Below are 27,964 nucleotides of genomic sequence, written 5' to 3'. Positions count from 1 at the left end.
TGAGACATCAGAAGATGCGGAAGGTACAGACTTTTTCACTCTGACGCTTTTTCGCTCGTTCTCTCCTTAATGTATTTTTCATCTTCATCTCTCTCTCTCTCTCTCTCTCTCTCTCTTTCACATCTTTCAACTACGTATTCCCTATCTTGACTGGCACAAGCGTTGATGCGTCTCCGTCTTCCAGATGAATATTTATTTAATTAACGGTTACGTCGACGATGCGTATCCCGATAACTCAAAAACCCGACAGCGTTGTCCCCACGGCGACTAGCCATTGGTAACGATGATTTATTCAAAGAAAATACTTGACCGGAAAAGAATACTCGCATATTTAGCCAGCAGGTAGTACTCGTACGACGACCAACTGTATTCACGGCGGGCGAAACTCATAGTTGGATGATTTATGGATTTTTGACGCAGCGACACAACCAATCTGAATCTTTTCTACTTGGCTGACTAGGTACTGGCGTGTATCACTACTTTCCAGAGAATGTTGATACCCGCTAAGAATATACCCACACACGGGTAGCTGTACCAAAGAGGTTAAGGAAAGTACGCGTATCCACATGCATTTCTATCCCAGCTTCCAGTCACAGCAAATTGGAAAGCACAAAGGGAGAATTTTTCCACGTGCAATCGGGCCAGATGCAAATCGCTCCAACAACGAGTTCGTCTCGTGCGGATAACGATCTCCGTTTATACCAGAGAGAACCGTCACAGTGCATGCCGCCCTGTGTTTACTCGCAATTCCACATGTTCTACGCAAAGGCAACCCGGCCATTGAATTATATCACCTTATACGGCAGACTTCTCGATCCCAAGGGAGGACAAGTGCAAGGGGATCGTTCATGAGAATCTAAGACTGCGCTAAACGCAACGGCCGTGACAAGTCAAAGTTTTGCGAGTACGTACCTTCGACTCGCCTATTTTGGGAAGGACGTGCGCTCCTAGTTATACAAATACGAAGTTGCATATAAGGAATTCACAAGGACTCTCGCAGTGCATACGTTACAATGACTCATCTTTTAAAATTGACTATCCTAGGTCCTTTTGAAATTCAAAATCTTCGTATAAAGGTATATGTAACAAATAAAAAAAGGAATAATAAAAAGACAGCATCACAGTCCCAATCAGCGACGTATCGAACGATCGATGAAGAATCGAAGGAGGTTAGTGCAGAGGAAAGGACATATATTGTGGTTACAAATCACAGTGCAAAGTCATCCTGAGATGCAATTGTGCCGAAGCACGCGAGGATATCTCAGCCTTTGTGTGTAGAACCCGACAGACTATGCAAGTGACCACTGGAAGATATAAAGCCTCTCTATAAAATAACCACGAGATGCCAGAGTAATTAACTCCAAGGATTTAGTCGACTCTGTCTTATACCCTGCGCCAGATGTCGTTGTTCACGTGGGATAGGCCGCTAAAGAGAAGCACCGGCGTTTCGCCGTTGTCTCCAGCAGTGGCGACTTTAGCAGCGACAGCACGGAACTCCACTCGACCATGTAAAAACGTCTATTTACTATCGGCGTTCCTCGGTGACGATGCGGACGGTACCTGTCGTTGTTTCCACGTTAGTTGCTGCAATTAGAGACCTCATAGAGGACTACGTCCATCCAGCGATCCATCCAGCGATCCATCGAGCTACCTCAGGATCGTTCAATAGATCTGCCAGGTTGGAAAGAAAAAAGTGCGAGAAAAGAGCAATCGTTTTCTTCTTATACGTCCTCCGATTGTAAATAACGTCGCTAACCTCGATTTCCACGGATTCGTCCGAGAGGGACTGTCACGTGGGTTCTCTACCGAAGGATCCTGAAGTGCACTGATCTACGGGTGGCTCGTACGCCGGAGTGCATCGACTGACAGGAGTATAGACAGGCAGACGATGAGACTGTCAGCGGCAGAGAATAGAAAATAGAGGCACGTTATCAAATTCTGACGAACGTTTCCACGGTGATTACGAATAAATTATGGGCAATCATCGGGAATGAGAATCCACCTAGCTTCCAAGAATACATTAATAACGTCAATTTTCCCATCCACGCTCGCGAGGGTGTCGGGAGTCTCTAATGATCTCGGTACGTGCCAAAATGCGAGATCACGTTCTACGCCTAAGACAAATACCCATCAAGAGCAACGTCGTTGCGACCTATGTATTCCACTTTAATTTTGTCTTTCTAATTCGACACTCTTACTACCTCCTTGGTATTAGGTACCATTTCTAACGGATTATCCTTACTATCGCCGCTTCCACGAATCAATTACTGGGCATACCAATGGAGAAATCCAAGATTGGTTATGTTTTGTTAAGACGACTTATTTATACCAAATCTTCCATTACGCACAAGAGAATTGATCCTTGTGATATTTCATAATTTCGATGTCATGCTTATATTCTAAGACGGCAACTGTCAGACATACGTATTACTGTATATTGACAAAAAATATAATTATCACACAGATTAATTATTAGTCCGTACTAAAAAATTGGCATACTGATTCGTTCTACTCAACGTTCCCAAGATACATCAATTATCAGAATAATTTAAAAATGAACTGAATCGACACGTTAGAAGACGATACCTAGCAACAATTATTACGAGTAGTTATAATTAATATTTTTCTTTCGATTACATTACTCCACGATACTTTTGCCAATTATTAACGTTAATCAATGACATGTACAGATTATTAAAAAAAAAAAAAAGAAAAGAGTATTAAGAACTATACATGCCAATAGAAGATATCGGTCAGTCGACCAGTCGGACACTTTATACCTGTTACTCACAATGGCATTCATCAGTGCCTTATAATACATATAGCGAATGTACTATATCGGCGATCGCACTAATACCCCGTTATCGCTAATGCAAATTAATAGCATCGAATCAGCCGCGTGTAATAAACCCAGGCGACTATGAATTATGCATCAAAAGGATGACTGCGCACGATGGCTGCAGCACGGCGAGAGGAGAGAAGAGTACAGAAAACATAAATGCGGAGAGGACTTTCGAGTGTTGTGCCGGCGGAATAGATGAATAGATAAAGAGGTTAATTACCTTTACGAACGATTCTAAAATATTATGCCGTGTCGTGCGGATAGGCATCCATTGTATCCCTTTCATCTGGTACAATTTATCACGTAGCCTGTATACAGGGCGTAACACCGGTAACGATGACGCTTCAGAGAATTCCAATGGAAGCCTGACGGTAGATTCGAGGAAAGCCAGTGAAGCTGTGATAGCCCCGATATAAAGTCACTGGGTCAGAGTGAAACCCGAATGGCTGAGAATGCACGCAACTTCACCCTCGTTCCGGCGTGTGCTATTCGTACGTACATGCAGAATTGCAGAGCAAGACGATCCGAAGCGCCATTCGATCGCGTAGAAAGGTAAGGAACTTGAACCAAGTAGTGCAAACCCGTAGACCCGCAGACAAGCCCGATGCATGTAAGGCGCACAACTCACCGCGTGCAATTACATTCGTTTCGCGAGAAGGCGAGCCTACCAAACGAGCCAGTAATATAAGCAGCATTTTGATCGACGATTATAGTCCCGATTTATGGACACGGCTCTACCGAGCGAACGTGATGCGGTGTTCCAGACTGCGAAATGTCTCCATCAGGCACGCCTCGCTCTTGTCCGCGCGCTAACTCATAGACAATAATTATCAACCGGGACTCGGGCAACTCGTGTACGTCGAGAAATGCAAATAAAGGTAATCTACAACGTTGCCTCGTGCGGTGGGCAGTGCTGATGGCTGTAGCTTAGCGGCGTCCATTTACCGAGCGCGAACCGGTGAACCGGCGTCTAGATATTATCGGAACGAGAAAATCTTCCAGGGGTCAAAAAAAAAGAGCTGGATGGACGCTTCCACGCGGCTCGCCAACGCGCTGAACTTTAATGGCGGTAGGAAAATGATTTGTTATTAGGAAAATCTCGAAAGACCTTAAAAACCAGATTTCAAATGCTCGTGTTCTACGGGACGGTTTAGCGAAGGACAATTAATGAGATCCCACGTATGCACGATGCTTTCTAATCGAGCCGTACAGTTTCACGCGGTTCACGTAAAGTCTGATTATCGGGGATTCCCAGAGTGCGCTCTTAGAACGAGAGAGTCAAGGATCTTTGCGAGCGACGCACGCGCCGAGTCCCGTAATGACAGGTTCGGCAGGTATAAAAGTGTCGATTCCTTGGTGCGGCGCGTTTTACGATGCCGAGGAAGCGAAATGTTGCGACGGACGAGGCTTGGCGACGAGTACATAATCAGACGTAATTAGCCTGTTGTGCGGCGGCTACGTTGGAGAGAAAGAGGAATAGGTGAGTGACCTTTGCCTCGGGCGGGGTCTCCGCCGAGGGCTCGGGACTCTCTATGGGACTTTAAAGGGGAATCAAGGCTCTGGAGGGCAACGGCCCTCGATCACCTGGTGGACCTTAAGCTTCTCTTTTAGCGCAATGACGCTTCGTGGATAATCTTTTTCGTACGGTTCCCTTACTTCCTGCCTTTTTTTTTTGTTTATCTACGATAACAACGTAACGACTCGACTCTCTCGCAGTTCCTCCGATCGCTGATTTACGAGGACACGCCACGATCTAACGGGAAGAATTTACTCAGTAGGTCTCTCGTCTGCGGATGGCCAGGATCGATGGCACACAGCCACCAGGAGCGCAAGCCTCGATGATTTCAGGAAAGATATCGAAAACTCGTCGTTTATCTACAAGAGGGAACACGGAAGTGTCGTGGCAAAAAGCATCGAAACGGGACGTCGTCTCGGCGTCGGTTAGCCGTTCGTGAATTACTGCGGGGTCTCAGCTCGAAGTCACACGGTGGAAAAGTTACACGGTACCGTAAGACACGAGTGGCCGTGAATCGTAATCTACGTAAAGTACAATGTACCTACGGAAGAAAAGTTACGAGTCGGAAAAAAAGGGAGACCCTGTGCAGACGTAAACGAGAGGTGCCTTTATCACGAGATGCTTACGGAACAATCTGCTCGGGCGGGTCATGAACTGTCATTTGCATTAAGCCGATACACAGTTGTTGATCGTTCAATGGTATTCTTGACATTACGGATCCTATTCACTGTCCCGTCGGCAATGCTGGACGGATATGGGCTTTTATTATTTTTACCTCGAGACTTCAACGTAATCGCAAAAAGATAGAGACAAAGGGACAGACAGATTATAAGAATACACGTAGACTATTCAATTCGTCAGCGATTCACGACTCTCTAAGCGAGACGCACGTGGTTCTAGTTTTTTACGTGCTCGAATCATCCTCCTTGAAAGGACAAATCGAGAAGATTCAAAGCTGACGATTAAGCCGGACATTCAATTGAGTAAGCGTGTATAATTGGCTGGCCAAATTCGTACGGTCCTTCCACACCGAAGCTCGATACGTAAATATTATAGAGACAAAACAAATGCCTAGCTCCGTGCCGGAACGAGCGAGGAAGATTAAACGGCAATAACGCTGAATAGTCTTTGCTTGCAGGTTGTGAGGCAGGAGATTTTCATTTCTCTTTCACGTCTTTTTTTTCTTCCTCTTCTCTTTTATTCCGTCGATACAGACAAAAAATAAGCGTCTACTCGAAAGTGCCTAGTAAATCTGTTTCTTCTTGCCGATGCGAATGACGCGGCGTTAAGCTGCCAGAGACGCCCCGAACAGATGGCCAGCTTCTTGCAGACGTAGTATTTGCATCCTTGCTATGCTATTTCCTTCGCGAATGTTCGTCCAGTATGTTTAACATTAGTGCTCGTAAAATTCCTGGCGATTCGTTGTTTCGCTTCTGAGATTACACGACCGGTCGAAAAAATAGGCTTGACCTCCTTGGTATTACTATTGGCTTAGATAAACGTGCAAAAGGCCAAAAGAAGAAATAAAAGATTTTTGAGTAGGCTATTGAACAAATTATGAAATTAATATAATAGTTGTTTGAATAATATTACAGTCACTTGATAGTTACTGGCAGATCAGAAATATTTATTTTTTACCCGACTAACGTCACGCTTCGTCAGGCATCGCTAAATCGTTAAACCAATATTTAACTACGGTACATTGACGAATTTCACCGTGCTAACGTTTCTCCTGGACTTACCCTAATCATACAAAAATTCGTACATAAAATTTTTACATTAACAACAGCCGGTTAACACGTTAGACGCATAACGACTGTGCAATGTTGTAAAAGCTACCAAGAAATGTCTGACACAATTGATTGGTTTTACTTCTTCGACCCAACGCGATTTCGTATAGAAAATAACTTTTTTTTTTTCATAACATTATCGCTCATTTCCAAGATAATCGTCAGGCTAGATTAACGCCGGACACTATACACACATACGATAAATCACACAATTCGCATCGAGGCATAATGATTCCGCGGCATTTGCGCTAATTCCCGTGCCGCTGGCTACGTAACGTTAGCCAGCCATATATGTATATACATATAGCCATAAGTACAAGTGCGGTAAAACACACTCAACTATCATCGTGGGAAGGGCCTGGACACCTTGCAATGAGACATAGCTACATACCTACATACCATAATCACGAGTCCTAGCAACGATAACCATCGATCGTAATTGTAAATTCGTTACGCCGTCGATAAAGGTTACCCACAAGTCATTACTTCGATTTTCCGTCACTTATCCAGGATAAGACCATCTATAAGTGTCCTTCGATCGTATAGCATTTACGTAATTGAAAAAAAAAAAAAGAAACAGAACACGTTATCCGATCTTTTGCCGTCCGCGCAAAGATACCTCGGATAAGCCCATGGGGAAACATCGCGTGAATCGCAATGAAACCCAAAAATGATTTCCTTCGATCCGAACCAAGATAAGAGAAGAAAAGTAACTCGAAATAAGATAACTCAATGGCAACGAAGTGTTCGATAGCTCATGGGGTAGAAATGGCTATGGGAAGCCTAGATCGTGTCCGTATGTAGATGGCGCGAGGCGCTAGGTGTCTCAAACCACGCCATGGTAGCGCACGAAGGTGGTCTATTAGTTCTAACCTTAGCAAAGAGGTGGCCATATCTGCGATCTATCCGATAAGATAGAACAATACAGGAAGTCGACGCCGCGATGCGGCGAGCCTGAATACAAGCGTTTGGTTTTAGACGTTCGATGGCGACTCTAGGGAGTGAAGAACGAGAGTGAGAGTGAGAAGGGATGAAGGAGAAAAGAAATAGAGAAAGGTGAAGAGGATAAGGAAAAAGGAGAGAGAGAGAGAGAGAGAGAGAGAGGAGCCATCGACGCGTTCGCGGTCTTACGGCGTCTTGCCCATATCATGGATCCCAAACGGCGCAGACCTATCTCTCGGATAAGATGGAGGAACGACACGAACGAGCCAACGATAATGTGGTGCGTATAAGGTGTTTGTACTTAGGTTCGTAGTTGCCTTATAAGCGACACAATATGGACGATCTCATCCTATCACTGACCCAACGGACGATTCCACTCGGGCAAATTCCGGTTTACGTATTACCATTCGGCAGGCAGGTCTGGACCATTTTTCAATTATGGTAAAGATACATTATTTCCTATGCGCTATGGGTTATATTGAAAAATTGACCCTCAATACTGTCAACTATTCTAGGATCTTAAAATTTCCTCAATTTTTATTACAGCCAGTCGTTACTACCGCAGTAGCTGCTTTATAAGTGGCTCACGGTAAAAGATAAGATGAACGATTGAGACGGTCGGCACTGTGCGGCATTGGGATCTTAGGCAAACGGTCGAAGCACATTGCCGATTAGCTTGGCAGTGGCGAGCTGCCGTAATGTAGGAAACGTTCGTAGGACTCAAGTTCGCGTAGTTAACAGAGATAAACAGAGAGAGAGACAAAGAGGGACAGAGAGACAGATAAAAAGACCGAGAGAGAGTGCGTGTGTGTATGTGTGAGAGAGAGAGAGAGAGAGGAAAGCAAAGTGTAAGGAGAGTGAAACGAGTATAAGAAAAGGATGAGGACGAGAAGGATGAGACAGAGAGTAGAAGTAGAGAGAGCGGCCCACGCCAGGATTCCACGGATGCAAATTCGCTTGAGCTATCGCCGGATCGTGACCCTCCGGGTGGAGCAAAAGACAACGAATAAGCAGGAGAGGTTCGTACCGTTGCACTTGTGCCACGATCTAAAGACTACGGATGCATGATGTATATTCGCCACCGGGTTGCCGGCGAATATGCAAACCAGCGGCGTGCCCCACGGGGTCAACCCTATGGTCATGGTGGGCCCCGCCACCGCGTACGGCATCAAGACAGAAGGAAGTCATAAATCATATTTTGTTTTCTTCACCGTTTGGACCTTCACTTTTCAGTTACGTCTTCACTCGCTTTCAGCCACCTTGTAATTCTAATAATACACTCTACTCTTCGGACTTGAAATCGAGTCACATTATCGCATATGACAATCCCATTAAGAATCAGCGTACGCGTCACAGTCGTCCATTCCTAACACGGCTTATAGATACCGGCACAACCTGTAGTCAGAGTGCACTCGTACTCGCGGCAATGAGCCAAGTGCGATAAATATTGACTTGCCGTTAAGGAGCCTTGTGATTTCGCAGCGACCGAGGCGGCCGGATTGATCAAAGACCGCGAATCGCTCGGCTGATTGAGATTTATGAGGATAATATTGTGCAGTTTATAAACGCGCGCTACGGATACGATTATAGAAATCTATTAGAGCTAATTATCTCGCTATAACCCCTTATACATTGCGAATTAAAGAAACAGAGTAGTGCACGAGCGTATATGTATATATGGTACACGTAAATCTTAAATCGCATCCAATTGATCTCTCCCCAATGAAACAATGCATTGGCAGCACCTTAAACTTTTGTATCGATACGAGCATTTTTCCTTATTTCACCTGTAGATCCACTCTGGATAATAATCTGTTCCTGGTGAATCCTACTCCCTACTTTTTTCTTGATTATGGTAAACTATGGATATACAAGTAAGGTTAGGTACTGTTCAGACGTGACGGAACTAAGGCCACCCTACAGACAGGAGTCCTAAGTCTCGTATCTGGAGCACAATGAAAAATACCTGTTCTGCAGCCCAAAGAAACTTTACGTATCACCCTATTATCCGACTCCTATCCCTGTGCTTCTTTATATCGGAATGTTAATGCACTCGCATCTATATCCACCTAAGACATTCAGAGACAGAAGAGGGAGTCCATGCTATAGAATTTCCATTGGTTATATATTGTACACATAAGGTTAAATTGAATAAAGAAATGCCAACGGGACAAACCTTGACTACCTTCAAATTCTAAACTTTACTATTTCAACAGTTGGTACAAATATGTATATATGTACATACCCATAAACCTATACGGGTACTGTACATATATACGTATACATATATATATATATATATGATCATTTAGCATTCCAATAAACCCAAGACGAAGCGAGCCCATCACAACGCAGCACATTCCGCAGGTCCCCAATAGAACGCAATGGAGGCACGACCCGAGATCTTATACAGAAAGCGTATTGCTCTATACCCGTTCCGAGCAGTCCGTTACGAGAATGAAGAGATATGATATTCGCGATCACATAGAGCCGGCAAGACAGAAATCGGTTGATCTTGAGAATCGCTATTCTTTTATCGGTAATCCAATGCACAGGTGTGGGTTCAGGTGCAGTACGGTCTCTCTGGACTAAGAAGGAGGCATTCCTACACGAGCCAGGTCAGGTAATGATACCAAGAGCAGGAGTGCAGATCGACTGCCGGTCTCGGGATAGGCCATCGACTCGGTACTGACCGATCTCCATGGCAGTTATCTACTTACGAGTTACAGTCCGCTACTGCTACTGGGTCAAACGGCAGTGCTCAGGGGCACGGGAACTTCGATTCTCTTTGCATCGTCTAACGTTGAACTTCCTGAGCCGTGAGCTATGAGCTCACTCGTCCATCCATCTAACCATCCATCCAAGCATGCCCGTTGTATATATATACCTTGGGAATATCGTGATGGAACCATCGCTAAGGTACCTAGACAGATATCCATTTGGTAAAGGGTCTCGAAGGTATAGAAATTCGATTGAATCTGAAGAGTCATCTTTGGCAGGATAAGAACGTTCTTGGAAGTGGTTATCGCATTGGCAAAATCTACCTGCTCATCAGCCCCAACAATGATATTGATACGATTAATCTTAACTTCGCACGAGATGAGATTGAAGTTCGCGAGAAAATAATTATTGTTATACATAAGAGTTTATCACGTGGTGTACTGTGGGATCTGGGGACTGGACGTCGAGATATGTTGATCCTATTTGACTGAAATCAAAGAGATGAAAGGTCGTGCACGGCAAAGGGTCTCTTTGAGATGCAAATTTATGCAAGGCGACGAAGGATCACGCGACAGTTGAGAGGGATGCTTCTTGCGAAGTATAAAGGTACGCTTTGAAGAGAAAAAAAAAAAAAAGAAGAAAAGTATAATGCGATGTAAAAGCTACTGGTAGAAAATGATAAAAAGGTTCCCATCGATTCTCACGAAAATTTTCCACGAATTCGTTTTCAGGTACTTGAGCGCCGTTTTCCGTATTACTACTTCACTGCCGTTATCCGTAACAGGTGCCTCGCATACAAATAGGCCAATTAGCCTGTCCGCGTTTCATGGCGAAGCACTGGTAACGCAGCACGATAATACGAATATTATGATAGACAATTTACGATACAGCGTGTAAGCGTCATAATTCTTTTCGAAAGTATCGCGCTGCCACAGGCGGGATGCGTGTGAGCTGTCCATCTTCATCGTGGCTCGAGCGGGCGCTATCTTGCTGGGCCCATCGCCAGCCAACTAGCCAACTAGCAAGAGATCCAGTCAACTGAGCAACTGAGCAACTGAGCAACCGCGTCTAACCACCAAGGGAAGCTGGGACCAGACACGTACTTTCCATATTCCATAGCCAAGATCGATCCAGACAGAATTCACATGTACCGTCGTTATACGCTATCCAACCTAACACCTTCATTTTACTGACATCCAAAGCGCACCTGTCTTGCTTCAAATAACGTTGCCAAGGATTTCAAGGTTAACGAGAACGGTTCATCAGGAGAAAGATAAAGAGCATGGTAGTAGACCTATATATACCCAGTGAGCAGTAGGTCATGTACCGAGCTACATGTAGCTGAAGACTACCTGAACTTCAACCCTTAAGACCGAACGAACCACTAAATTCAACCCGGTTACACTCCAACTCGGTCTAACCCCGCACGAAACGCTTGGTTAACCTTGAACCAGCGCATGTTTATCGAATTAAGCGCTGTTAAGCGAGTACGTGGGTACAGCTAGGTCCAGACGAGAAACGGTCCGAGGAGAGATGTTGAAGGTGGATGCTGGTGCTAGTGGGGGCGTGCGATAGTTCAAGTCGTGAGCGGGCAGCCCCGCCCGACACGACCGCGGAGCATCTCCGCTCTGACCCCCGCTGACTTTCCTCGTCCTCCGCTAACCCGCGAATACCAAAGAGCCCTCCAATTCCCCTGGTGCTCCCTGGTGCTCCCTGGCACCAAGAGCTCTCTCCCTCTCTCCACCTCTGCCCGAGCGCATCTCCATGGAAGCTACCCCACCCGGAGGCACATCGCCAAGGGCACCGCTCCGAGCCAGCCCCTTCCTCCCTGCACCATCTTCACAATCTACTACTCCTACTCTTCCTCGTCCTCATCCTTACCCTACTCCCCGGCCAGGAAAGCGGCAAGGAAGGCAGTGATAAGTGTGGGAAGGGCAGGTTGCATAAGGTCTAATATTATGCAAGCGCAGCCTGAATGCGTTAGATCCTGGGTCCGCTTACATAGGTACACGCAGAACATAGCTTGGTACAAGCGAACGGTTTACTCTCTTGGTACCTGCATAGGAATCGTTGGAGCGTTGACCCCAGGAAGTGGCCATGAAATAATCATTCCTGAAAGGTCAACTCCTACCGCGTCCAGCATCGAGGTCGACTGTCCAGAAAGTCGTGGAACAGGAGACCTTCGCGAATCCATATAGACATTCGGGATCAATTCGGAATTGGTATGAGACATGGGATTGCCCTACGTGTATCGTCCCAATATAGCGAATGCACAACAGATCAAAACGGTACTTTGCTCCCACGTGTAAAAGATCAAGAGGAACCCTTTCGCGAGACAATTTGATTTCTATCTGAGCCCAACTAGGAAGTTGGGATCTAGTGAAACGTGTCGGTCTCGTCAAATTTTGATGGGATCCCGTGCGAGCGGTCAGGTTGCACTACGAGGATGATGTACACTCGGTACAGGGTACTCGTACTCGGGTTACTAAGGTCACAGGTCTAAGGCACTTCTCACGCCCTCGCCTTACCAAGGAGCACCCACTTAGACGAGGTGAACATACCTTAATACGGGCGATTAGTATGCTTTCTTAATTGCTGTGAACATACGCGCGTGACGTTACATATCGATCATCGCTTCGTGGAAAGAATCTCAAGATAGATACGCCGATATAGAATTTACTGTTTGTCATTCCTAAGAAAGATCCAATTGAACCCCTCGCGGCAATCTACCGTTAAATTTAAAAAATGACCATTTAATTACGTTTATTCTCTTATTTCTATCAACAGTCGATGCTTCTAATGTCAAGCGATTGGCTTCGTCCACGTGTAGAATCGGAAAGGCTGGTGGCATTATGTGCCAGCCTGAGATGCACGGAGTCATAATGTCAAGCGAACCTCACGGCTTTCTTGCCGGAGTCGTAATAGGTAACAAAACGAAGGGATCCATCGGTTCCGGGTTTGAGATGCTCGACACCACCTTTTAGATGTAACTCTTATCCCCGTTAATTAAACGCGTCGAATCAATCGTGTCAAATGATATTTCCCTTTGCGTCTGTACAAGACCAAGCATTGCTATAATTTATTGACGACTTTTATGAAAGGTGAAAGGCTTCGAAAAATTTTGCAAATTCCCAACAGATACCGTTCGTTTCGTACCAACCGTAATTCTGCCATATCCCATACACATATATACCAAAAATCTTAATTTCAGTGACACCATTTTCTTTTTAAGATATTCCACGCAGCTTTATTCATATCTTAAAAAAATTTGTTACCAAATTCTTATCCCACTGCCAGGTAGATCCTTGCTGCGCGCCTGGGAGTTTTCACCGATTATCATTTCGCTATATATCCCATGCTGGGATACGTATTAGCCCCGTAACGAATATTAATTAAAGCAGCGGGTTAATGAGAGGCCGGCGGCCAAGTAATTGATTTAATTACTTACGCTTCTGTCGTCACGGACATGTCCATTCCCCATGGATACAACACCAGCTGACAAATCCAGAGTATATACCTCGGATCGGTATAAATAATAAAAAGCAACGTAAACGTCCTACAGTCAAATTTCACGCGCGAACCAACAAATTTATATCGCAATCAAACATAGTGTAAGAACAATTCTTACCGATTCGATCCAGCGATTATCAACGGAAAAGTAAACTACGTAACCACACATGGGATAACATGCCACCTATAAAAATCCATCCCAAAGCACTATTCACACGCGTGCAACAATTTAATAAATGATTTCTTCGAAGAAATAATTGCTACATCAACTTTTTTACCAGTAATTGCCATAGCGATCGTATAAAAACTGCCGTTTAACTGTAATTTCGTATCGTAAGACAGGCGACTGTTACATAACAATAAGAATCGCGCACCCGAGTATCCTTCGTACCTAAAGATTCCGGAGCAGCGCCGAAAGATGACAGTATGCGTTACTCCAATTAATTATGGGCCAGATAAAAGAGTCCCTTATCAGAATTACCTGCTGGCAATGCTCGCGCAACGTAAGAATAGACTAGTGCACCGTCACCTAGTCTCTTGCTGAGTCTCACTCGTATATATATACATATATAAAAACACACAACACATAGCTGTACATACAGCACAAGCTGCCGTCTATAATCTGTACTTTAGAAACAGTATACCCTGGATCTAAGATCGTATCTCGGAATGCTCCAAGCGCGATATGACCGTTGCCTGTTGCTACTTGTCTTACCGCGATCCAGCTTCTCCGCGCGTATCCTTTACCATTCGATGAGATATATCTCGAGCGACAAAGTGCACGAGCCGCGCCCTTCGTGAAAAGCCTAGGAAAATTTGAGTGATTAGGTGGCTTATCGGATGAATAATTGAAACGGTCCTGCTGTGGGTTGGGATTACACTGAGAAATTTAGTGTTTCTCCTTTTTTTCTTACATAGCTCACGGTTCAGGGAACAAAGAGAGAAAAGAGTTACATAAAGTTTTAGGACTTCTCGGTATCATTACTGTTACCAGCTCGTTGTTTACGTTACGTTACTGCGTTACTTCGACTCGGAATACGGTAAAGCATTATCTAGATTAGCAGCAAAGAGCTTCCGGCCGCCGAGAAACAGTACGAGCAATTAATCAAAGACAATCAAACTCTGGGAGCCTCCACTCGGAGCGACTCCCAACAGACGAAAGATTATCGCTCATCTTTCGTGTTGTAAAACTGGGAAATAAAAGCGCGCAAATGTCTACTGAATGCGGATGCAATGCTAGATGAATCGAATTAAGCGTAAAGCGTATGCGAGAGGGGAGAGACAAGTATTTACGAAGCTAAACGAATATAGAGCTTTCATTGTTTTCCTTCGACGGGTGTCGTATCGCACCTATATGGAATCAATCGAATTTTACGACCTTGACAAACGAGTCGACGATTGGGTCCAACGGCAGGACTAAAATCTGTCGCTTCCATATGGTCGTAGCGCCAAAAAATAATCTATATCCACCATCTAGATACTGTACGTCAGATAATCCTAGAAAATAGGGGACAAAAGAAATTGAACAAAGCCTAGCGACGTCAATGTCCCACTTTTTATGTATGCAAGACACAAAGCCTTATGGCTTCATCATAAATTCGCATTAGGTCCGTATAAATAAAACAAATCCATCAGGTATACGTATAGTACAGTATAGTGAAGCGACGCGACACCATAGTGACACTGACAAGTTAAGTTTGATTATTTCATTATTCCTCAAGATCAGTATACCTGGCGGTCGATTAGTCAGTAACGCGAAACAAGCGGCGAAGGATTATCCGACAGCAGAGTCCTGCCGGTTGGCTAGACTGGTGGGGAAAAAAAAAATGCAGCACCAGTCTCATCGCAAAACTGCACGACTGGAAATTCTCCATCGGCAATCCGTATGTACGCTATACCTATATATGAATGCGCGTACACAGCGTACACGTATGCCACTGCGACAAGTTTGCTAATCGCGGAATACGGGTTCGCGCACGTGCACGTAAAGTGCTAATCTCTAGCGACGTTTATCCCCGCGAAGTCCTTGATGAATTCTCAGTCATTCATTTGCATAGAATCTCTCTCATTGAGTACCGGACACGCCCTGCTGATATCTACATGGGTAAATAATTGGTGTCCGGCTAAGCCCCGACCACATTCATTCCGCATGTCCACAGTGTGACAGGCCTTCTTTTATAATGTTTGACTTTAGAAAGGAAACGAAAATAAAGAACGTGTGCGATTCGTATGAAAGGCGTTACGGAAATAATGAGGTAACGCTAATGCGTTCCGAGCATGGCAACCCACGTGTGTGTGCGCCGCCGCATACGTGCCCCTGGCAGCAGAACGGCTGAACAGTAGAAGAATAATTAGCGGTGGGACGAAAAAATAAATGCCTTCTTACGATCTTCATGCCCTTAATTATATTTTTTCGTGCGAGGGATTGAGATTGTAACGGCGACATTAACTGCTAGGCCGTATAGAAAACCGTGTACCCGGTGGCGCTGTGTGGTCTGGTGCTTACGCGCCGATGAAACTGTACGACAAATATAAATGGCCAATTTGGTTAGACTGTACCGACGGGTCAAATTCTAAATTATGTATTTAAACGGAACTTTACCGGGAAGATTTAGAACTAATTTGTTATAAATCCCAGACCTCCGCGTCTACCCGTTTAAATCATTCCGCGAGACAAGTGAATTTATCAAGTGTGCAGCTAACGAATTATTATTAAAATACCTAGGGCAAAACAGTAGCCGGTATTCCGTTACGAACGTTCCATGAGGAATCTTCATGAAATTTCATTTAACTGCAACTAACATTATATGCATGAGACACGTTCATTTTTATCTTCCTCGTATGCGATATAATACCGGGAAAAATTCCCTTTACGGATAGCGAAGAAAATCACGTGAAACTTTTCCACCTGAGCGGTATACGTTTGTCAACAGTCAATGTTGAAAAAGCAAAGGAAACTCAACATATCCTGATCCAAGTCCAGCTTGGTATTCGGGTCAGTAAAGAGATAAGTTTTATCTACAGAAGGGATTGCTACCGTTTCGCACTGTCCTATGCTACGTACGTTCGCAACGTGAACCCAAGTCTTATGACTTTGGACTCACCGTTGAGTAACACCTAGCCCTTTAAGGCGCCGCCTTCCTGTCTTGTACACCTCCTGTATCTATCGAAACGCCACGCGTTTCCCAAGGCGTTTCATTTTTGGTTGCGTCACCCACCAACCGTCGCGAGCGCAAGTTTAATGCAACATGCAACCGTCCTTACGTATATGGTAGCCACGCACGATTGGAATTTTCCGATAGCCGCGCGCTGCGATTTATAGACGCGCGAGGAACGGGGACGTGAGCCGTTAGCCAACAGGCAATGTTAAGCGAACTTTAATATCTTCCTATCTCGCGAGGAAATCGCGCATTTATTGTAAAACAATGGAATCTCGAAGGATGAAGTTATACCGTGAGGAACTCACGCATCGACTTCGTCCAAGGCCTATAACCGCGCGTGGTGGCACGTAAACGTATGCCTAGGAGAATGCCGTGCGTTAAACAAAAAAAAAAAAGGAAAGTAAAAAATAAATGGCTAGAAATATTTCTAGATAAAATTAGTATTTCTCTGTCCGCGAGATAGTTCGATATCGTGGACTATTAATATTGGATACTAGGAAATACTAGCCACACTCGATGGAAAAAGTCTCACATAATTAACCCATAAACTAACGCAATATCGGTGAAGATCTCTATGGTTTATCCATAAGTGTGTTTGAGTATGGTCGCGCGATAGCTGCCTCCTGTATAATGGAGAATTCCAGACGGTCTGTATGAAGCAGTACAGTGTATTCTGGCTGCTTCGTTCGCGTATACTTCATAATCTGCAATTCTTCCGTTTGAGGCGGGAAAATATGGAATTTTAAATGGACTCGATATCATTAAAAACTAAAGGATGGGCTGCGCGTACTTTCAGCATAAAGTAGCGATGTTCAAAAGTGGCGGTGTATTACCCATTAGGGTACCCTGTATTATGGAGAACCCGACTACTGATATAGCTGTACTTAAGTAAGCTTGTAAGTAAAATACGGATCAAAGCCAGACGAAAATTTTTGACAGGTATCAGAAGTGACGAAGATCAGCATATATATATATGTATTCGCGGACGGTTTTACCAAACGATTTTAGTAATCACGCTTGTTATAGCCATGGTAAGCGAAATTGAATTACCTTGTACTCGCAAATTGTATTATGAAATAACTAATATCGACATATAGCGATAAATTGGATTATTGAAAGATCACAGTATCCAGTAGAAAATTGGTTATCGATTAACCCAATGAGGTTGTATGGATCCCACGAGCGTGGAGTGAAGTTGGAAGTAAAATTAGGGTTATCCCAGGTATTTTTAATAATCCCATACAACGAGCCAAGGCACAAGTTCATATGAGCATAGATCGGCTAATGAAATTGCCGCGGGCTTAATACGCGGGTCAAAGAAAATTACAAGCCAGCCGCGAAACGGCAAACACACAGAGATTACATAGCACGAACTACCGTGAGGATCCTTAGGCATTGAGGGAAAAAGTCGTAGATTTGGGTTTTGAGACTATTATAAAAAAGAAATATTAAATATTGTATTAAAAAAGAAAAAAAAATAGAAAAAAAAGATGAAAGTGTGGGGCGGACCGACCACTCGCAAGATTCAATAACGAGATTAAAATTTTTCAGTGGCTTGTACATGCTGGATCCACGTAATGAAATAATCGATAATATGCATTAACCAGCGAAGGGAGCACCAAAGAAATTAGTATCCTTGAACCGTTCAGGCAGCTGCGGTACTTAATGAAAGCCATCCGTCAGCAAAGAGCGAATTAATGTGCGATACTCCTATCAAATAATTGAATAGGGATGCTGCGACAGCAAAAGGCGTCAGCAATATTCATTAGCACGGAACAAGTGTCATCAGCCTCGTTATATATATACATAATACACATCTCCACATCACTATTCAGCAATTTTTCACATCGAAATCATTAAACGCGTGGGTTTCCGAGATAGTCGCAGACTCGGTACAGCCTTGGTCCATTAAGACATCCGAGATATAAAGTTTCAAGTTTTCGGTGTTTCCACGCAGATAAAATCGAAGACTTTCAGCTCCCACTCCAGCATCGCTCCTACTCCTTACCTAGTGAAGTCTCGAGGGAGGAGTAAAGAGCATATCGCCAATCCTACTACCAGCTGAGAAGTGTCAGGAAGGAGTAACTAGGCCTGCTCCTAGACCAGGAGTAGGAGTACCTGGTGAACTCGAAACGCAGCTAGGTACCACCCAGCTGGTCTCGCTAACCCCGGCACAACAATAATAATCCCAGAAGAAAATAATCGTCATGGGAAAAGAATAGGAATTATAAAAATATTCCGTCACTATTGACTCACCGGTTGACGCGCAGACTGGTGGTGGCGTTGGTGTCGTTGAAGGCGAAGGGATCCTCCGGGCTGCTGCGATATTCCCTGCTGGACTGTATCTTGGTACTTGGAGTACCACGGGAGTCTTCACGGACAGATCGACTGGTTCAAGCTGTACCGGCGGTCCCGCCGCCTGTAACAAACAACGAAAAAAATTCTTCAGCATCTCCGAACCGATGTCTTGAGAAATTCATTCGACTCTAGCGCCATAGTAAAAATCACTGTTCCCAGCGAGATTGCATAAGACTGTCTGTCACTGATCAAATTATAACAATAAGATCCGTAACGAGGCTGTTATAACGGTACCTTCGGATGAGAAACTAACTCAGTATAGAAGCCGCAGCAAGGAAGGGAATAATAAAGTATTACGTAAACGGCTATAGTGCCTAAGCGATTTATTTGCCATTAGCTTATCCAAAGTGACCCGCCGAGTAAAAGCCTCGAGTCAGAATCTATTATGCATCGAGTTATAGATTATTTTTCATATAATAGATCATATGATGGATCAACCCTGTAATCAATAAACTCTATATACGAGTAACTGTGTATGCAGGATTTGCACGACTCATCTGAATGAGGAATCTAATCTACCTATTTGCCAGTAGTCATTGGTGCCCGGTCCGAAGTGCTTTCGCGCAATTAGCATAACTAGCGTTACTATTGATGTGGACTAATCACACCCAGTTCCCACGAGGTTCGTCTGACCCGAGTTACCTATTGCCCACCCTGTACCACAGCCGTGACGTAGCGCTAATAGCTAACAGCCAATAGCCAGTGGGCAATGGATAATACTGGATCGTTTTCCCGGGAAAATTATTTCCTTTCGTTAGGCAATGTGAATTCATCATTATTTTCAATCTATCGTTTCTCCTCGTTCACGTGCGATATACGTAATATACGAAACAGTAGCATTTCTATTTATTACCGGTTAATCAACGTACTGTCAGGTGAAGAAAATAATTTTTCAATTTTTTTTTAAACTTAAAAAATTTTTTTTCGACTTTCAACCGTAATAGACATGTTTTCGATTAATCGCCGGTGGACAGTTCACTATGACGATTGTCAAGGAGTATAAAGAAATTACTTCATCGTACCGAGTACGAAATTTCGGGATGATCAAAAATCGGCAACGTGGAGAAACGTTATATTCCAACCGACCACGTGCCAGCGGGCAAAATAAATCGATCGTGTACCGTAAAACGCGATAGGGCGCTAATAACATATCGCAACACTGTTTGTACAGGCTGGAGGCGACTGCCGTACCCGTACGTACACATGTGCGAATGAAACTTTATGCTTGGCGAATAATCAACGACGCCGCCGCGAGACACTCTCGGAATAGATAAGACGTACTCGATCTTTATGACGGCTGTATTTGTATGGCGGGAGAAATTCGACTTTGGAGATATCGCGAACGGTAGCTACGCTTACCATTTTTCAACGTTTCTGCACGATAGGACGCGCTCGATTTACCAATGGGATACTATATATCGATGATGGTGAATTTTCGTGCGGGCTTATAATGCGGAATAAAAGAAACATGAGATCGATACCAGCAGAACGAGATGATACTGCGAAATTAGCGGGAATGAAAATCGAGCGATGTAGGACATTAACGGTAACTAATAAAAGGCCTGATGGACTTTTTACAATGAAACCTAGAAGGTGACCGTGTAGTCGGGTACGCTGCGTTCTCACAGTAGCGACTTGTAATGAGCGCGTAACGATCATTAATAATATCCTAATTAATTAGAAGCAGTGCCCCGACCTGCGGGAATCAAACTAAAGTGGGACAAATATTTTCGATCCCTTTCGTTTATTTCGTAATTATACCTTCATTACGATATGTATATATGTATATATGTGTATATCGTTGATATATCTCATAGACAGAAGTTAACAGTACTCGACTATATGTCGAAGACTCTTAGAAATTCATGCAATTATTAATTTCCGTAGTTGCCCAGCAATAAATAATAAACGATCGTTGAGCCGTGAAACAAATGAAAAAAAAAAAAAAAAAAAAAAAAAAAAAAAAAAAAAAAAAAAAAAAAAAAAAAAAAAAAAAAAAAAAGAGTATTAATTTCTATTTCAATTCTTTTTTTCAACGTCTCCCACAGGACTAATCTTCTAATTCAAAAATTGCTCTATAAACACCCCATCTCCTGTTATGTCTACATCAGCAGTTAACCCAATCTTACACACTTCGAGTTCCTCGCATGAGTGGATATAGTGGCTATAGTACTTGATCGGAATAAAAACTCACCGTGTATAATACATAATGGGCTCATCTTCGTAATAACTCGTAGTTACTAGAGCCACGGTAGATGTTACCGATAATTCCAAACACTGCCGTATATCCCGCCAAGTATACAATATACGCACTTACGATATACTGGATGTAGTCCTGGGAGTGGCACTTGGGGGCTTCCTAGATTCTTCGAGATTACTCAGGACACGCGGTTAAACAAGTTTTTCGGAGGTTAAACTGCTAATCCGGTTTCGACTTCTGAATTCCAAAATACGGGTGTCGCGTTCTTAATTCACGTCCCGTGTGCCCACGTAAACACATGTGGTACAGATGAAACCGATAACTCGAATTTAGGTTACGAAACGAGCCATCCACTTCCTTTTATGAGTCATATTTTAGGAAAATAGAGAAACCCAGCCTCTTCCACATTGCACGTTGCTCAAGATTTAGGTACCGTCTCGAAACAGCTTTATTTGGACCGATCAAAGGAACTCTGGTTATTTCAAGTGTATCTACGATCAACACAATTCGGCTGAGGTCATGGTATGAATAACAAAGTATATGTCAATATTTGTATTATCGTGTTATATCTACATGAGAATATCAATCTTTTTATTTATTTTTTTTTTCATTTGATTTCTACGAGTTAGGCGTATTAAGAAAATCCGACAAAAGACTTTTCGACTTTATTGACTTTCAACAAAAATTTGAAAATCGTCGTTACTAAAGTAACCATGCTTTGCGTGTCTCCTGTGCTATACAAACCACCATATGGGAAACGCTTACAAACGACTTTTGAAGTAACAGTTCTCATTACAAAATACAGACGTACGAAGAAACTGACTGGCTACTCGTCCCGCTGAGAAGATGTTTATGACGCCAATCGGTGATGTCTTTATTTGGCTGGCTGGGCCTTGTTAGTTGAATCGAAGCCACAATTCGGACAGTTCGACAGACGACATTGAATCTTCTGTCGATGACGACAATCCCATGGTCGTCGTAGATCACGTTTCGCGGGACGCCATCTTTTTTATTTAATTGCGAATACCGTTACTGACCCATCTACCGTATCTTTCGAAAAATCCCGTTTGTCAAAAAAAAATATATAATTCCATCATATATTACCAAAATATAAACTTCGATAAAAATTACGGGCATTGCGGATAAGACTTTAATCTGTAGTCCCGTAACGCATCTATACGATCGTTATAAATGATCATTGTATTCCCTTATGGTAATATCGGCACGTATTTACGACGAGTCACGGTAGGTCGGTGCCAACTGTTATAGGCATACATTTAATTTGGTTCCGGATTCGTTGACTGGCACGTTATCGATTGAGATGTCATATCTGCCGATGTTAGAAACACAGCCGTAACAAATCACGACACCGCGGAGAGTATTAGTGATAATTTATGTTGCCATTAGTAGAGTTAAATCTTCATTGAGACATTCATGAATCCGCGTAGTGCCTAGTTGCCCTGTGTTAGAAATTAATGGGGTTGCGTAATGCCCTGCGACGTATCCGCTACCTTAACGTTCGATACATAAAGCCGTGAGAGAAATCTCATTATTAAATATCAGGACCTGACATTAATAAAGATCCAATAAAGAATATAATAAGAATCGATTATTAAGATATCCCTATCGATTTAATTGACATCCTATCAACGTCCAATATACATTTATATACATATACGATACCAGCGAATGTATTACACGATATCCCTCGCACTTTTCGAGCTACCTGATGCGCCGCGTATGCGGCTTAATGAAAAATTCAATTTATGAAACTGATACCTGTCAAAAGCACGGGATGCATTAATCGCTAATAAAAATATTTAAAAATCAGCGATAAGACACGCCAAAAGAATTCCCGTACGCATCTCAACGAGACACGCCCCCCGTGACATCATCTCGTGCGGATCTCGCGCGGGACCAGGAGAAAGGGGGATCGCGGAATAAGGTGAGGAGCTTGAAGTAGGAGGAGAGGGGGGAACGAATCAAGGGGAGCGTGGATGAACGAGTTCAAGTCGAAGTGCATCAACCCGAAGGCTGGTGCAGCTGATGCAGCTGATGCGAATTAAGCTGCAACAGATTTATCATGCACCGGACACTCCCCGTTGTCCTCCTCTACGTGGGTTTCTGCGTCCTCGACTCCCAGCATGCTCCTTGCTTATCGCAACTCTCCTAAAGATGTCATCGATAGCCACCACGTAGTGCGAAGCACACCCAAAGACAATCTGCACGGTGCAAAATATTCTTCTATACGGAATAATAAAATTTCCCACGCATGAAAATTTATTTATTCGTATCGAACACTCCATGGACCAGGATGCATAGTGAGGCACTCTTCGATGTACAAAGTGCAGCTACCATATGCATATCATTAAGTGGAACTGTATTAAAAAGAAAATTTCAATATATTTTTGCAACAATTTTCGCACTATAAATAACGTTCCTTCGAGTAACTCCTGGTTCGTTAATAATGCGATACCGAATATATTCGACGTCATATAAAAGCCGTATCGCTGCTCGGCGCTCTCCGCTTTTTCATTCGCGTCCAAGAACTGCAGTTTACCAGACGGTGCATCATTCGTCTCCCTGGCTAAAGATGTCATTGATTAAACGAGCAGGAAGCGGCAAACGGAATATTTCTGCACACCATTTCCAGCGCGTAGATACTTAGCCAGAATATAGTATGTATGTACAATATACATACACTATATATATATAAAGAGTGCATCCCGTGCACGCTACATTGTACCGTTTGAATAGGCAAACGTAAGACGCGTTGTGATGCATGCCGAGGGCGTGTACGAGTCAGCCTTTTCATCCCACGAAGACTCGTACAATTAAAGAGACACGATCAAAGGCTCTGCGAAGATCCTAACCTAACCTAACCCACCTACCTACCTAGCTACGTGGAGAAGCCGAGAGTATATAGCGATGGGTCGAGAAAGCACAGAAAGCTCAGTGTACTGCAGCATTCGTGGGTAAAAGTGCACTAGGGTTTAAAGTGCACTGACATAAATGCAGCACAGTGCTCTAGATATGTTCACGAGATACATTGGAGTAAGGAATAATTTGGATTCAGGTGCGTTTATCAAACCGCATAATTAGATGGAGGTAAAGCAAAGGAAAAAAAAATTTCAATTGTATGGTATACGAGCTCGTGAAATCATTATGGGATGTATGCAGCTGATAATTATTGGTTCATTAACGCGTTATGGTTTATTGATTTTAATGGAATACGCTGCCGAAATATTACCTCATCTTAATTGCACGAGTAAATTGACAAGGCTTTACCGATGCAATTTCAACCTTCGCTCGCTAATACGTATCCGAATGCAGTATGGTGGTAATGATGCTGCTGTCGGGTGATGGGATGCTATGGTATTGACGATCGATGGGTATAGTACCTATCTATTGCTGTGTACGGTGTAGAGGATAACTAGCAACGGATAATCAATAATAATGGTCGCTGCCCGCTCGGCTACAAATTGTAAATTCCCCATGAAATTAGGCAGAGCCACTGCTTTCTCCTCTTTACTGTTCTATGGGTTTCTATTATGCCTTGGCCCACAGGCCATACGATATCTACTTGGTTTAGCGGTCAGCCCCGATCGTGCCACCCGGCGTAATATCCTATCTGGTAATATATTACAGATGGATAAAGGAATTACAATATTCATCTGCCATGATCGCTTACCGCGCCTGTACACTCGGGCAACGGATTACACGTCGATAAATCACAGCCGCATTGGAAATCTATCAAGGGAATTTTCTTATTTAGCCTATCGGTAAGCGATCGCGCATATTCGACATAATGACCGAGCCTTATTACAAACCACGGGGAAGCGTCCGGTTCCATCGTTGAGTGTCTTCCGATTGTGCGAATCACGCGAGATCAGCTACTTCCTGTGTTCAGTCAATTAGAATTCATATAAGCTTTTTTTTTAAATGGTATCGCTTTACGATTTATCGAGTATTCAATTTCTCGTGGGATTTACGAGAATAACTGTATAAGTATATCTATATACTATGGACGGTTCGTAATGCCAAAAATTAAACTTGATCCTGTGCTTTATGATTTCACAGCATGATACTTGTTAAGGCTTCTAATCTTATTCCGCGTCCTATTAATTGACACAAATAAAAATAATGCAAATTACTCCCAAGCGTTTCTCAGTCATCCGTATTAACGATCTCATCATCATCATCAATGCTCCGAGCATCACACACCAGTCAAGGAAGACACATTGATTTTCACGTCTTGCAATTCGCACCCGAGGCTCCCGATTACGAGCCCTTCGTGACTACCAACCCGATAACAGCCAAGACAAAGCGTGATGATCTGTAACGAGATGTGCTAATCGTTAATTGCACGGAGGTCATGGCAGCTGCATTGCCAGTAACATATCAAGTTGATTAATCGCGGCTATATATATACATGTATATGTATACAGTTCATGAATGCAAAGTACCGTCAAGGATATTAATATCAATGATCCCAAAATAAAAATACAGGGTCCAGATCGATCGATCCAAAATATCCAAATTTTTACTTGGTAGGTCGAGAACGGCGCGTATAATTAAGGAAAAGAATTAAAACCAGTTTTAAAAAATGACTCCCTACTAAGAATCTATAACAGCTATGAATACCAAGAACGTCTAATCCTTTTCCATCGCAAAAAGCAAACTTATGCGAGAATATAGATATGGCGCCGTGTTCGCCACCAGATATCCAAGAAAACCCGATTAAAATGGCAAGGCGTGTGCTTTTTCGCTGTCGGTGTCGCTTCTGATATCCCCTTTATGGAAGGTCGAGCCACAAGTTGAGCGGACAATGAGCGTGTGCCGGACTGGAAATGACATTTGAGCAGTGATCGAACCGGCAAGCAACAAGAAGCAATAGCTCGTTATTGCTGCCATACGATATCGAAGTACCAGGATCGCGAAGTTCGCTAAGACCGGTTGTTGGTCCATGGGGATCTCCGGTGAATCAACGAATCTGCAATACGTGTTCCGGATAGGTAGGAATCAGCAACAGAGACAAGACGAACAACCAGTGTATAGATTTATTCAGCGATCCGCAACGTGGCCGTGTCAATAAATATGCGATTGAAGTAAATCTGTCAGGAGGAACAAGCGTACCGGAAGCTGCACAAAGTGCACCATGAGAAATCTCATGTAAAATCTTGAGAAAAAAAATTCCATCCAGCACCCAACTAAATGTACGGTCTAACAAGTCTCTATTTCTAAATTCAAGATGCTGGAGTCAAGATGAGAGTTTTGGTCCAACGTGCTTCTGTATGTTATACACGAAGCACTTAGCGTGTATATCATTACCCATAGTAAAAATATAAAAGCCGCTAGGTCGTATCGAGAAGCATCGTTTACTATTCGAGGTCAGTTCGATCCCGATGACTTGGCGATTCTATCGATATACCATAGCTACCACGTACCGCGATAGTCCAGCTACCTACTACCCAGCTACCATGGGATAACTCTAATAATTGATTAACCTTACAAGGTTCACTTAGTCAATGATAATGATATTACGCCGCCGCCAACCAGTAGGGAGCCGCCAACGGCTACCTAGCCGCATGACTTGCACCGCTTCCTTGCGATCATCAAGTAACCCAGACATGCGGACTGCTGATTACGGATTATCAGGTGGAGCCTTTATTTCAAGTTGTTCGACCTAATCCAACCTTACTCTCGTACCAGCCATAAAAGGTATCAGGTACCTGCCCACTTGGTGTACCCGGACAAAGGTTGCCTATCGCGGAAAAGACATAGGAAAAATATAGATCCGAGCTATAAACGTTATTAACGCAATGTAGAATTATAACGTTATAATTCTGACAGATAAAAAAAAAACTATAATTGTCAGAATTAGAAAACTTTGGACTATCCTTCGTGTATATTAAATAAGTGTACCTGTGCTTGTGCACTAAGGATTCGACATGGGCCGGTCTCGTCTAATTGTAACGTGTCAATTTGGTACTTGAAGGCATTATGGATAGGTCGGTTAGAAATTGAAGTCGTCAAGATGACAGAGCATTCACCGTACTGCAACGCAGCGTAGCATCTAATTTGTCAGTTAAGATTTCGTGTGCGATACGCGTCTCGAATTAATTATGGCCCAAGGGCTTGGATCGAGTGCAGCATCCTCAAATATAGTTACGATGAAATTGAGAATTACGGTGATTTCTCATGATAGACCAATCCGTCTCATTTATAAGGAATGCGCGTCCAACGTTATTTCGACGTTCAAAGTGACTGTTTTATTGGCCGGATCTCATTCCGTTTAAAGAACTTACGAACCGGTGGTAAACGTCTGTGGACCAGTACGAAGAAAAGAGTGCGTGATAGTAACGAATAAGAGACGAATAAGAAAAAAAAAAAAAGTAACGAGCAATATACAAGATCAATGCTAAACTCAAATAGTAATCTTCGTTAAATATATTCACGTATACCTTGTAACGTACTTTTTTTTCGTGACCCGACACCGATAGCAAAACATACGAGAACGAACTATCTTCGAGAACCAACCTATGTTACCTTCGGCCGTCCACCCGTCGTTCGTGTATCCGCAAGCCAGGCGGCCGCCAGCCAATTCTTTTTTCACCGGGAACTGACGAGCCGGTATAAACTGGGAGTTGGGGTGGAACAGGCCCAACTCCACCAAGAACGAGAGCTCTGACGGAACCTATCGGACGAGGCGATAGCTTAACGGATCCTGTCGATTTTTGGGACGCGTAAAATCGAGAAACGCAACCGTAGGTGCTGATGTTTGGGGTCGCGTAAAATCAGCAAACGCAACTGGATACACGAACGGGAGCGGACGGGTACGGAAATGCACGGCCGCTCAGGCTGCTAGGTTTCAGGTAGAGAGGGTCGGAGTAAGAGTCCGGCAAATAGTGCGAGAGACAGAGA

General features: G+C 43.5%; 1 protein-coding gene across 5 annotated transcripts in view; it reads right to left on the bottom strand.

Moving 5' to 3' along the window:
• Positions 1-27,964, bottom strand: part of LOC107263760 (zinc finger protein squeeze) — a 216,448-nt gene that overhangs the window by 98,927 nt on the left and 89,557 nt on the right. For all 5 annotated transcript variants that reach the window (XM_015731305.2, XM_015731308.2, XM_025080946.1 and 2 more), the window contains one exon: positions 18,739-18,901. In XM_015731305.2, the coding sequence (XP_015586791.1) occupies positions 18,739-18,901 (163 nt within the window). The remainder of the gene's footprint in view (positions 1-18,738; positions 18,902-27,964) is intronic.

This window comes from Cephus cinctus, unplaced genomic scaffold (assembly GCF_000341935.2).
Source record: "Cephus cinctus unplaced genomic scaffold, Ccin1 Ccin1_scaffold0160, whole genome shotgun sequence".
NCBI classification, from domain to species: domain Eukaryota; kingdom Metazoa; phylum Arthropoda; class Insecta; order Hymenoptera; family Cephidae; genus Cephus; species Cephus cinctus.
Note: the sequence above shows the minus strand (reverse complement) of the source record. Positions and strands in the feature narration are given on the sequence as shown.